General features: G+C 41.0%; 1 protein-coding gene across 2 annotated transcripts in view; it reads right to left on the bottom strand.

The window, feature by feature from the left end:
- LOC117455741 (synaptic vesicle glycoprotein 2C-like) overlaps positions 1-13940 on the bottom strand; it is a 45811-nt gene that overhangs the window by 12947 nt on the left and 18924 nt on the right. For both annotated transcript variants that reach the window (XM_034095279.1, XM_071205031.1), the window contains 2 exons: positions 8703-8883; positions 4940-5091 (listed from right to left, as the gene is read on the bottom strand). In XM_034095279.1, the coding sequence (XP_033951170.1) occupies positions 4940-5091; positions 8703-8883 (333 nt within the window). The remainder of the gene's footprint in view (positions 1-4939; positions 5092-8702; positions 8884-13940) is intronic.

Genomic DNA, 13940 nt, shown 5'->3' with positions numbered 1-13940 from the left:
TGTATATACAAAGTCCTTCGTCTCTCCTGCTGTCCTTTTCTCACCTGAATCCTTTTATTAATTGCATTTGAAAATGACTGTCTTTTAGAAACTTAAATAAAGTCTATTTCGTTGTTAAAGTAAAGCTTCTGTAGGTTGTTGTTAGATGTGATCTTCGTGTTCAGATAGAAGTAGGAGTTTGAGTGTTTCACCACCGTAAAGAGAGAAGCAATATGTTGGGTTTGACCTTTTTAGCCCCACGGAGAGAGGCAGAGTGCTCCGCTCAGGGTTAGTTATTCAAAGGGCTGCTTTACTAAAAGTACAACGTTTCTAAAGTAAGTTTTAAAAGGATGTGTGCAGCAAAGGACTTTAGATATCAGTGAGAACAGGAAACTAACAGGTCAGACTCAGTGCTGATATCTTGACATGCCGTTATAAAATTGTAGGTGTTACTAATGAAATTGGGAAAATTGTTCTGTGGGTTATATCAGCAACAGCATCTGGTATTTTCCATTGAGTCCCATTTTACTTTTCTAAGGTAAAACTTTTACTATCATGTATTTACTTAAACTGTTGTGCAATTGCAAAGTATATACATTATATACAAATCTATTAAGCTCTTCTAAAAGAACTTTGCACACATTTTATACAGTAGATATTTATGATGGATATGATTGCTAGCAAAAAGTGTGTGTGTGTGTGTGTGTGTGTGTGTGTGTGTGTGTGTGTGTGTGTGTGTGTGTGTGTGTGTGTGTGTGTGTGTGTGTGTGTGTGTGTGTGTGTGTGTGTGTGTGTGTGTGTGTGTGTGTGTGTGTGTGTGTGTGTGTGTGTGTGTGTGTGTGTGTGTGTGTGTGTGTGTGTGTGTGTGTGTGTGTGTGTGTGTGTGTGTGTGTGTGTGTGTGGTGCTGCTCCAGCCTGTACCAGTACAAACCTCATTAGAGGGATTATAGCTTTAATGGACAGGAGGGGATGGCTGACTGATTCAGATACTCAGCAAGATTTATGTTCCTATTCTACAGAAAGTGAACACACACACACACACACACACACACACACACACACACACACACACACACACACACACACACACACACACACACACACACACACCACTTCAGGGGACATTATATTGACTTTCATGCATTCCCTGGAGACTTATCCTAACCCTAACCATAACCAGCACATGCCTAACCCTAACCCTAAACCTAACCAAGTCTTCACCCTAAAATTAATGATTCCCCTTATGGGGACCTCCAATTTGTCCCCATAAGGGAGGCGGGTTCCCACACGTGACTGTGTAAACAGATTTAGGTCCCCACAAGTATAGTAATGCTAGGCCACACACACACACACACACACACACACACACACACACACACACACACACACACACACACACACACACACACACACACACACACACACACACACACACACACACACACACACACACACACACACACACACACACACACACACACTGTCCTTGGCCATTGTTTGATGCTGTGACACACATTTTAATACATAGGTGTCAATTAACACACACAAAGGCTAACGGAACAGTCTGCGTTACATCTCACAATGCGACACACACACACCCACATAATACACCCACATAATACACACACACACACACACACACACACACACAAAACCCTGGCTTCTTTTCCCCACTATTTACTACTGTATCACACTCATTCCTAACAGTCTCAAAAAGACACAAAATTACACACACAGACACACAAACACACACACACAGTTTTCTGTCCTTTGTCCACCAATCAATGCGGGAGCACTGCGGCGGAACCTATTGCCCACACACCGCTGCATCTTGGAGGAAAAGTGTGTTAAAACCCTGGCGTCTAATCAATTGGCCTCAATGAAGAGCCTCAGCTGGAGCTCACACACTCGCATAAATAAAGTGTGTGACAAGTCAAAGCAATCCTTTACATGGAAGCTTTTCATTTTAGGGTAATTTGAGCCACAAAGGATATGCTATATATATATATATATATATATATACTAATAGTCTCATGAAAGTTCTTGTAAGCCGGTGCCAGTAAATAAAAGAAATGGAAGGGAGAGTTATTACCGGAATATATTTATAGATTTTTAGATGTGGATTTATCAAAATAAATGATATATATATATATATATCTACATTGCTACAATGACGCGGCAAAAACACATATTTTTGTTTTGATGTATGCTATTTAAACGTAAATGTCGTTTACAGAAAGAGGTTTTTTGTATTTGATTTAACGGAGAAGGGGAAATGAAGATGCACGATTGCAGAACATATTAAAGCACATAATGCCCAATTAAAATCACTTATATGCAAACCCAATTACATTACACAAAAGCAAAGACAGAACCTAATAGGCACGGATAATGTGAAAAAGAATGATACAACCCCTACTCCAGTTTATGGCAGCATGTTTTATTCTCCAATTAGCACTGCTTTAATTCCACTTTTGGGTCGTGACTTCTCTGACCAAATTGAATGAGTGTGCACTAGTTTTATAGTGAAGTTTATATTGGTTCTGTGACTTTAATCTAGATAAGAACAACACTTGTGTGATGTACATAATCAACCCTTTATATTAGAGAGTCACACTCAGGGAAATGTTTCTGGTAGAGACAGGGTCCTGATGGCCGGGGTCCCAAAGCCAACTCTTCACTTTCCTTTCAAACCTTTTCATTCCTTACCTTTCTCTTTGTTTCCCCTCACCACTTCCCTTCAGCCCTCTGTTGTATCCCCTCCCATTTCGATTATCCCCCTGACACAAGCTACATAAATCAAGCGCACCCTCCACCTCTCCATCCAGCTTGTCCTCCCAATCTCTTTCTTTGTCCATGTTCACCAACCCAGATGGATTTCATTTAGCTCATTTTGTTCTTATCTTCTCACATACACTTTCTATTCTGTTATCGCCCAGCTCTCAGTTTGTAGGGTGTCTTTGTTATCAATCAATAACATTTTACTAGTACAGTATAGCTCAATATAAAAAAAGACACATTTGTCTGATGGGTCCTTATGCCCTCGCAGCAGACAAGGAACAACTCCCAGAGGAACCCCACAGTTAATATAAGGGGAGAGCAACAGAGGATGGGTCCCTTTCCAAGGATGGACAGATGTTCTATAGATGGCATATGTTCAGTTAAAAAAAAAAAAGCGCAACATAGACAAGCCAAGCAATCAAAATTATAATGTGATCATATAAAATAGAAAAAGGATTCATCCAGGTGGCTGGCCTTTTTATTTTTTCCTCCTCCTTTAGTTTTACCACCAATACTGTCACATCAAATAGCATCAATGAACACCGATTATACATTGTGGACCTTCTTTGTGTAAAGTTCACAGTATGGTCCAGTTAGGGTTGAAACACTAAATTGCAGTTCTGACTATTTTGAAGAGTTTAAAACGCCTTAATGTGCATTGGGGCGGTGGTGGCAAAGTCAGTTCAAGTCCCGGCAAGACCAAGTGCTACCGAGGTGTTCCTGAGCAAGGCACCGTTCCCTACACTGCTCCCCGGGCGCTTTTCAAAATGGCAGCCCACTGCTCCAGGTGGCTGGCCTTTCCATCCACTAGGATGGGTCAAATGCAGAGAAACAATTTCCCCACGGGGATTAATAAAGTATATCAAATCAAAATATGTGTAGGCAGACACGTGCTTCAATGCTTTTTCTTCTGCTGCGATTGTCAGAGCTCCACCTACACTGCCACCTGCTTTGTGTGTGTGCACCCTGGAGGGCCTTTCTAAATACAGCCCTGTGATTCTGGAAGTATTTCCACCTGCATGTTATGTATCGTGTGGTGGGGAATACGCACCACATCAGCAGGGAGCATCATGAAGAGAAGAAACGTTATGGCCCTCTCTGTTTGCAGTAATGTTTAACGCAGTGATGCGAGTGACTCCTGACAGTGGGAGACCTCTGCAGTATGTAACCTCCTCGCTGCAGCTAAAAGGAAAATGTACATTCAATAATTGTACCCTGTTTCTAAGGCTCTGACGGAGAACAGTCTCAAACTTTCTGCTGCGTCATCCGGCAAGATGCTGCAGCGGCCAATCATAAACATGCAAGAGTACATTCCTGGAAAACGACCTTGCAACGTGAATGCTTTATTTGGTCTGTTTTATGAGTATTGCCCATTGCTACATTACAGTACGTTATATGTCTCTTTTATCCAAAGCTACTTACATACATTCAGTACTGTGGACAATCCCCACAGGAGCAATTTGGGGTGAAGTGTCTTGCCCAGGGACACAACGACATGCTGACTGCAGTGGGGATTGAACCAGCACTGGTTCCCCTGGTCCGAAGATCAACGCACTATCCCACTGAGCCACAGCCTCCCCCATACAGTGTGTTGGCATTGGAACATTTTAAAAGGCATTTAAGGGCATATATTACGCTCATTTTCATGTTCATATTTGTGCCTCTACGGTGACATGTTTACATGCTTCCATTTTAAATAGCTCTTTATTAGTCTCATACCGTTGCAGCACCTCTTTTCACCCTCTGTCTGAAACCAGAGCCCACTCTGCCCTGATTGGTTAGCTGGCTGGCTCTGTTGTGATTGAACCGCTTAGAGATTTCCCGCCCCTTAGCAAATCACATACAATGTGTTGGAGCGCTAGCTAATAGAAGAGTGTTACATAGTGATGTCACTATGTTTCAAAAGTAACCAAAGGAGTTTAGACTTTTACATGCACTAAAACCTACAGTATATACAACACTACAGGACAGGGAAACCCCCCAAAAGCATAATTGGGCCTCTTTAATAGACGTTCTTATGATTGACAACATTCTGTCTCTAAACTTTAGGAACATTTGATGAGATGATCGCTGTAATGCTAATAAGGAGATAGGTCACTCATGACTCCAATTGCTGTTTGACACTCTGGTGAGTGTGAACTCTTTATGACAGGTGCATCAGGTCGGCGTGGTCACTCACCATAGTGTGGGATGATGGCCCAGGCCATGGCTGAGGCGTAGATTCCTCCGATCATCCAGAACATGCACAGCCAGCTCAGATGCTCTCCTCTCTTCTCCCGAGCCAACACCTCCGCAAAGTAGGAGAACACAATGGGCACCGCTCCACCAATCCTGCAAATACAGTGTGTTGTAATCAACCATGTTGGTTGCACGCGCCGACCGTCATTGTGATGATATGAATGCGTGTGATGACAAACATTTATTACTGATTTATGTTACTGGAAACAATTAGAGTTTGCAGCTACATTTCTCCATTTGCCATTTTGAAAAATGTGAACATGATCTGTGAATGTGAAACAAATCCACACAACTCATTATCTCAAGTGATGAAGAACTGAACATAACGACTTGTGACCATTATCTCAAGTGATGAAGAACTGAACATAACGACTTGTGACTATGCAATTAGATTTTCAAGAATATAGATTTTCATCAAGGAAAAGTGTGATTTTGCCAGCGTGTCTTGTCACTTTATTTTGTCATAACTTTACAAATAAGCTAGGCTGGAGCTGCTCATAAACTAATAAACAGGACAAATGACATCAGAAAGCTCCCGAATAAAGCACCTTGTTTTGGCTTATTCTCATATCATTATGTAGCAGCAATACTTTAGCTCAAAGGCACAATGAGTTGGACTTCAAAGGTCACCTATAATGTTTCAGGAACAAAGACCCCCTCTCTTTTTGTCCTGATCCATCTATATAGAAACCTGTCTGAAAAAGAGCTGGTCAGATTTTGGCCACTTTGTGATGTCACAATGTTTTTATGGGTTGTGCAACCATTAGCCAATCACCAACCAAGGTAACACCCCCACCTTATCACCTGAATCTCCTCCGAGAGCCCCATTGTGTGTTTTTTCTTTTTTTTAAACCAATCATCTTGCAGCTCATTAGCATTTAAAGCTACAGACACAGAATCAGCACCTCTGAAACAGGGCTGAAACAGAGGGGTTACGGCATGCTACAATGAACGGTTTGGTGTTTCAGCCAAACTCTACAGAGACATGTTTGTATCTGAGGCCTATACTATATTGTTGAAAAAGAATATAATAGGGGACCTTTAAGAAACTGTTGAGCTCAAACTATGGACAACCTCTGTTTAAGTTGTATCCTAATAAATGCTCCTTGTGCCTTTCAAAATGTGTGTGTATGAAAATATTGTTTTTCTGTTTTGGATGAAGAAAATGAGAAAGCCCCATATTAGCACACAGGATATTACAGTGTGTAATTAAATCCCTGATGCATCATCCCTTTTACTTGTCCTCAAACTTCCGTGTTACATTGTTTCACAGGATGTTGGATAAATGTTGTTATTCAGTCAATCGACCCGTATTAATACAGTTAGATGGTCTCAAGCGACTCATGTGTTAATGTGACTGAACTGTGGAGCAGCGTCAGCAGGAGCCCATCTGTGTCTGCAGTTTGATTCACAGCTTCAGAGTTTTTAGAATAAATTAGAAGAGAAGAAAGTGATGCAGTTAGACAACAATAAGTTATAAATGTCAAGAGAGAAAGTTTTACTGCCACATAAGGTGAAAGGTATGCTCTATTTATGATTTCATTGTTGTTTATAGTTGGACTCTCATGCCCAGTTAGCAATAGAAAACAATACAATATATGTTTAGTGTGTTTTACTATACATCTTTAGACTAACGCTCAGCTATTGTTCAACTGTATCCCAATGTTTTTCTATTTCTTTGATTTTACGATGAAAATATATAGATTTGGAAATGTATGTTTTTGAATAATTCAAATGTTTACATATTATCAGTATAAATGTTTTTTCTTTGTATTTTACATACAATTTGTTTTACAGGTGACTTATGGCGCATTTCCATTGCAGGGCCTCGCTCGGCTTAGTACGGTATAGTTAGGCCTTGTTAGGACTGGCTCACTTTATGCTGCGCTTCCATTACAGTTTAGTAGCTGGGGCAGTAACTATAGTAACGCAGTGTAGGCGGAGTCGTGACGTCATCTTCAATGCGAACCACAGAAAAACAACATCAGCCGTTAGCTGTTAGCCCTCAGAGCTCACAGCTCCTCATATCTGTTCAGAAACTAGACACAAGTTAAACAAGTACAAACCACAGACTGCCTGTGTCATGGCGAATACAGTCGCTGGTTTATTTATGTCTGTATAGGCCGTTGTTGTGAGTGTGGACGGTCGGAGCATATACTGCGTTAGCTTAGCCGATCTCCATTCAGAAAACACGCATTTAAAAAAGTTTTTCGCCTGCCGTCTGTCTGCAGACTTGTCAAAGCATTAATTCATGGTTTTTATTAACCGGTATCAGTATGTTGTTACTTCGGCATCATTTTGAAACGTGCATTACAATTAAATCACGGTCAAATATGTTCATCTAGTTGTAGTTGTAGCAGATAGAAAAAATAGCCTCCTGGTTAACTCAGGTGCATTTACAGAAATGCTTTCCTGTGTACTTATATCTTAAGTCATCTCGGTATGGACGCCACGCCACGCTAAAGACATTCTGTGTTTGGCAAATTCAAAAAGTCTGAATGAACTTGTCCTCCTTATCAACTAAGCTTATGTTATTGAGGTAAGGAAAATCCTACTGAAACAAGCAGAATATAAAGAAACAACAACAACAATCGATACTGGATTGTGTTTCTCCCAATTGAGGTTGTAAATAAAATAATAAGAAAAAATACTGTTCACCTAGAAATCTGTTCAGGCAGATAAACCAGGAAAAAATGTAACATCCTAAAAGTAAATATATAAATCTCTTTTACTTGCAGACAGATGAGAATTAAGTGATGAAATAAAAGCTGCAAATCATGTACCACTGTCAGCACAGGGTGATTAAACGTGTGTGCTGGCGACAAGCTGGACTTATCGGTTGTAATGGATGAAATGGAGGTTTGTTGACACAACATTTTCCTGTACTGTTTATTTTAGCACCATTAGAAAAAACAAAGACAGATTCTGATAAATAAACGGACTCTAAAGCAGTCTGAAAATAATCATTTCTAATTGTTCTGTTTTTGTTTTAATCAACAATATACAGTCAACCCTTTGGAGGCACTATGTCATATGGCACTTGACCTCTTTGTTATATAATATTATTTCATATGTTATTTGATATTTCACTTACATTTATTTTATATAGTTTATAGATTATAGTTTATCTTTCTTTCTTACTTTTCATGTTTATATAACTTCTTCTTTATTCATTTTAAAATGAAAAAAACAATTTCCCCTGGGATAATTAAAGTACATGTGATTATGGTTATGATTATAGACTTCCATCAGTCAGAATAATTGGTCAGAATTGAAAACATATTGGTAAAAACTCTCCTATAATTAGAACTGTTTCATATGATTTACTGTTTATTGGCTTGCTCAGTAGCTAGAAGTGAGATATGGACCTTTTCGAGTTACTATGATCTGTGATGTCAGATCTCAAGATGGGAGGGTTTGTCATTTATCCGTTCACTACGATCAGCCAAGCAGCCCACACCAACGCTTTAATAGACAGATGTTCATTTACTGTGCTGTGCTCTTTTTTGCTTTGCTTCGTTCTGTCGCTCCCTTCACTCTCAAGGGATAAAGGGCTGATAAAAAGGCAGTTAAAATATCCTCTTGACATGTGCTTAGACTTTAGAGGAAAGAAGACAGCAGAGGAAGTGTTGTTAAAGCTCTCAGAGGAGATTTAGTCATAGAGGAGTACAGGGTGTAAATTAGGAAAATATTCTAGTACTTACCCGAAGCCAGACACCATGCGGCAGACGAGGAACATGCTGTATCCTTGGACAAAAGAGGAGAGGAAGGCGAAGAAGCCGTTGACGGACATGGAGATCAGCAGGCACTGTTTACGGCCCAGCTTGTCTGACAGGCCGCCCCAAAAGAAAGCTCCAAACATCATCCCCAGATACACAACGCTGCCTGGAGACACGGAGAGAGAGGGGTGCAGAGAAAGACGTGAATTATCACAACCACCAGGAGTCAAATGTTTGTCAGTGAAACAGCAGAGCGAATAACACACCGCACTTTGGAAAAAAGGGAGACAGTTTTCATTTAAACTAATATCTCCTTGCCTGTCTGCTATTTGACTCTTAGCAAGTCATGTACAGTTTTCATGTACAGTCATTTTTCAGCGGTGAAAAGAACTGCCTGTCTGAACACAAAGTTCAACGGTAAGAGAAATATTAAAACAGAGAAGTTGAAAGCATAAAACTAACAGTTGAAGGATGCTAAACTGGCACAAAGAGGAGAGGAAACCGGCAGGTTCAGAGCATAATAAAGCAGATTTTAGCAGCTAGATGGCCCCTTTGTTTAGTGTTTTATATTGTTTTAGTGCTGAGGATCGTTCTCAAAGTGCCATTTTCTCCGCAAAATCAACATTTCTATAACTGTGACGAAGGTAACTTCGTCACTGTGGACTGACGGCTTCGGGCCTTGTAACATTGCTCATGTGGTTTGGTTTGGGGGTGTTCCCCAAACCCGTTTTGTCTGTTGCTCCTGATTGTGTTCACCTGGTGCCCTGTGTTGTCTCCCCCCCCTCACCTGTGTCTAATTCAGGCCCGGTTCCAGAACAAAATTACTAAGGGTGCATCTGAGATTAGAGAGGGTGCAGTGGTAAAGGGCTATTTTTATAAATGGAAGTGGACATAACCCCCTCTAGGAGGGTCCTCACCTCCTCTAGGGGGGTCCGGGGGCATGCTCCCCGGGGAAGATTTATTTTTTATTTTTTTAAATATTGAAGTTAAAAGCATCAATCTGGTGCACTTTGAGAGCAAAATGAAGAGATCTATGGATACATCTCAACACCCATATGAAACAGAACTGTAAGCAGGTTTACTATTTCTTTATGGATATTTTACAAATCACTCCCCTTTCAAGACCGAAATGTCAACAGGCATTACGATGCACAGATGGCATCTTTTTTAGAGGAATATTCCAGCTAATCTCTGTTGTGGAACCATTAGCTGCAAAATGAGCGCCTTACCCCACTGTACAGGCGAGTTGGGTACTTTTTTAAATGGCAGGCTCTGTTTTCCCGAGGTCCTCTGGCACTTGCGGGCCGCCGAGGGGTGGCAGTGTTTTGGGGCAATGAAGAGAGCTACCGCGGGTAACGTAATGTCCCCATGATCTGAACTGTTATTACCTGACAATGTTATTTAACCATGACAATGTTATTTAACCACAATTACAATTGATTTTATTTCAACTATATTCTTATTATTATTATTATTATTACTACTATTATTATTATTATTATTGTTATTATATATGTAATATTTTTCACTTTTAATGAAAACGTTTTTTTTTTACTTTTATTTATTTATTTTTCACTTTTAATTTTTTAATGAGGGTGCATAACAACTCAACTGAGGGTGCACCCTTATGCACCCCCGTAGAACCGGGCCTGGTCTAATTGTTCATTAGTGTGTGTGTATTTAGGCTCTGTTTCCCTGTCTGTGTGGGTGGTAGTGTGTGTGCGATCCTGGTGGCTGGTGATAATATATATATAATATAATATATAATAAATGCCCACACCGGGTTGTATTTTGGACGTTCTGCCTCTGCCTCCTTGCTTGGTCGGGCCGCTCAACGCTCAGCTTCACAACAACCAATAGTGAAGCATAGCTGCAGCACATATACTCTGAGCAGGGGTGGCGCCAGGGGGGAGCTAGGGGGTGCTGAAGCACCCCCCATGATTACCAAAGCACCCCCTAAGCACCCCCAAGAAATATGTGTTTTTTTTTTCTTTCGAAAATTATTATTATTATTTTTATTAAATTAGAAAAAATATTGATTACATCAATGCAAATGTGAAACAAACACATTTTTGACCAAAAACATAAAGCCAACACAGGTGATATGATTAGGCCAATGGCCAGCACCCATTCGATTTTTTACCTACCCATAGGCTAAATTACTTTGTGACACTTGAGTGACTTCCTGTTAGCTAGAGCGCCACATTATTTGCTACCAGCAAAGTGAAAGATTGATTGTTTTTTAATCCTTAAACGTCCACATGTGGACACTCAATCAACACCACCTGAAAGCGAGAAGGATTCTGCACAATAGCATAGCCTCGTGAATACAAGTAGCTTACTTCTGGGTCTCTGTGTTTCATTCAAGCTCTGCTCTGTGTGTGTGTGTGTGTGTGTGTGTGTGTGTGTGTGTGTGTGTGTGTGTGTGTGTGTGTGTGTGTGTGTGTGTGTGTGTGTGTGTGTGTGTGTGTGTGTGTGTGTGTGTGTGTGTGTGTGTGTGTGTGTGTGTGTGTGTGTGGCACGAGCCATTTTGTGTGCGTGCGCGAGCGAGCGAGAGAGAGAGAGAGAGAGAGAGCTCGCGCACCGGTGGGTATCTACCGGAGATCGTTGTGGTTAGCATCTGGTGCTAGCTAGCCAAGCTAACGGATATAAAAGAGCTTTTTCAACATCAAGGTGGAGGGAGAACTATCTCCTGTCAGACTGAGAGTCTCAGATAACCTCAGCTCAGGTGAAGTAAAGGAATCTCAGTGTTTAGATAGTTAACTTTGGTCTAGTTATCTCAGTGGGTCTCAAACGGTTTGTTTTAAAAGGGGAGTGATTTGTAAAATATCTATAAAGAAATAGAAAATCTGTTTGCAGTTCTGTTTCATATGGGTGTTGTTGAGCGATGTATCCATAGATCTCTTAATGTTGCTCTCAAAGTGCACCAGATTGATGCTTTTAACTTCAATATTTAAAAAAAATCTTCCTTGGGAAGCATGCCCCCGGACCCCACTAGAGGAGGTGAGGTCCACCACCCACTTGTAAAAATAGCACTTTACCCCTGCTTACACCTATATGCCGTGAGCTGATTATCGAGCCTTCATTGTAACAGTCGCGGGTACACTGTGTGCGTGTGGGGAGTGTTGCAGTAGAAAATGTAACTGTAGCGCTGGTGCATTAAAGGGAAACCCTTAATGTTTGAGCACCCTCTATGAAACGTCAAGCTACCCCACAGCACCCCCTAGAGAAAATCTCTGGCGCCGCCACTGACTCTGAGCCAGTTTCAAAAGCACTTGTCCATTACACAAGAAATAAATGTTGTTGTACTGTTAGATTGGTCTGACAAGCATTGCATTAGTTTTGGACACACACAGATACAAGGATTGCACTTAAAACAAACACAACTGCTGCACACCAGCTGTAGCATTTAGTGTTGTTTTCCAAGTGCATCCGGGGAGTACCAGAGCTCAGATGGAAGTTGTTTCGGTTATTTCCTCCTCTATCGACAGAACACTGAGAGGTTTTATAAATAGCAGGGATGGGATCGATTAGTTGAGCTTGGCTTGGAACACAACAACATTGTAAATCTACTTTATACTGCTCTGGGTTTTGACTGTACTGAAGGCATAGTTGTTCTACTTCCTAACTCTTAATTATGATGTGCAGTGTGTCTGGCGTTAGCCGGGTCAGTATCTGGTAGCAAGCATTGTGGCAACACAATGATAAACGTATAAAAGGATGAAGTTACAGCCGCTGCTCAATGGGCATTAATGTGTTCCTGAGGCTTTAGTTTGCATTGGAGGTGTGTTTGCATTTAATTTGATCTTTTGACTGGTATCACTGTCTGTAAACCAAACAATAAAGTTTTGACCCCATTTAAAGTAAACAGGTATTTTTTTTTGCATCATGTTTTTACTCTATAGCCCAACTCTTTTTCAACTCTTTTCCTCATAACACAAGCTCATAACAGTGCACACTTTTTTGATCAAGCCAAAAAAAAAATCCCTGTCTACACATCAACACAGAAACCAGAGTTCACCCTGGCAGGAATACAAAAAAGCTAGTTTTTCAGTTACCTGAAACGCAAATTTGGTTTGAAAGGAAGGCCAAATGAATAGAGAAAGCTATGTTTTTTAAAACACTACGTTTGGAGTAGCCCTGATACAATTGCTTTGTAAGTGTTAACTAATACTTCCTATAGTAACTGTGGGGTTACTGTGGGGTAGTTGACCTCTCTAGTTGGGCATTCGTCTCACTGCTGCTTTTTTACGCAGGAAGTTGTGGTCGTTTCTCTTTCTGTCCCCGGCAGCATAGAGAAGGCTGGTGAAGAATAGGTGGGGGTTGTCAGGCCTATAAATAATACACTTTGCTCACTATGTGCTAATCAAAATGCTAATGTGTTTTGAGGAGGAGATGCCATTGTTTATGGAGGCAGCAGCAGAAAGAGCGCAGACAGGAGAGGACGCCTTTTCTGTTTTTTCTTGCTTTTTATTCCCCCCTCTGTGTTTGGGGTGATGGGACAGATACGGTGAAAGTAGAGGGGCTTATCGAGCAGCGCAGACATGATGTTGAGAGCTGGTGATTCATTACAGGTGACAGCCACTCGGTGCACCTTGCTGCAGGGAGGCTCTACTGGCAGCACGATATAAAGAGCAAGCTTCTAAATATCAAAGTGAATATCAAAACAGCTGCACAAACTGGAGACATCTTTTGATGGTGTAGCTACACACAAACACTGAATCTGAACGCATGTACTCAAAAAGATGCTATCTGGTAACTCCCACTCATTTGTTTTATGGCTCTCCATACTCTGGGGTTGTATCCGTAAAAGGGGAGAGGAGTGGGGGTGATGGGGCATCTGAGACGCATTGTAAATCTTTGTGAGATTGGATTTGTGATTTATACAGGGTTCAGACTCAGGTCAGACCTTAAAATCTCTGCTAGCCTCAAGATATGCAGGGCTGTTATGTAAAGCAGTGGAGAACAGGGACACGAGGTGTGTTTAGCAACTATCTGATGTTCACCAGCACAATTAAAACAAGAGAATCAGATCAGGTTTACACTATCGACCTCAAACTGGTAAGTCCTCAAAAAATAAGAAAAACGTCTAACCCGTCTTTACGATGAAGGGACCGCACTTGGTAACACATATTGACAAGCACTCAAGAGTCCAACAAATTACTATTGTGTTTAAGACAAAATACAAATGTGTGTAAGACAAAGGAAAGATGCTCTGGGTCT

Source organism: Pseudochaenichthys georgianus, chromosome 12, assembly GCF_902827115.2.
Source record: "Pseudochaenichthys georgianus chromosome 12, fPseGeo1.2, whole genome shotgun sequence".
Lineage (NCBI taxonomy): Eukaryota > Metazoa > Chordata > Actinopteri > Perciformes > Channichthyidae > Pseudochaenichthys > Pseudochaenichthys georgianus.
This window is presented reverse-complemented; position numbering and strand designations above follow the sequence as displayed.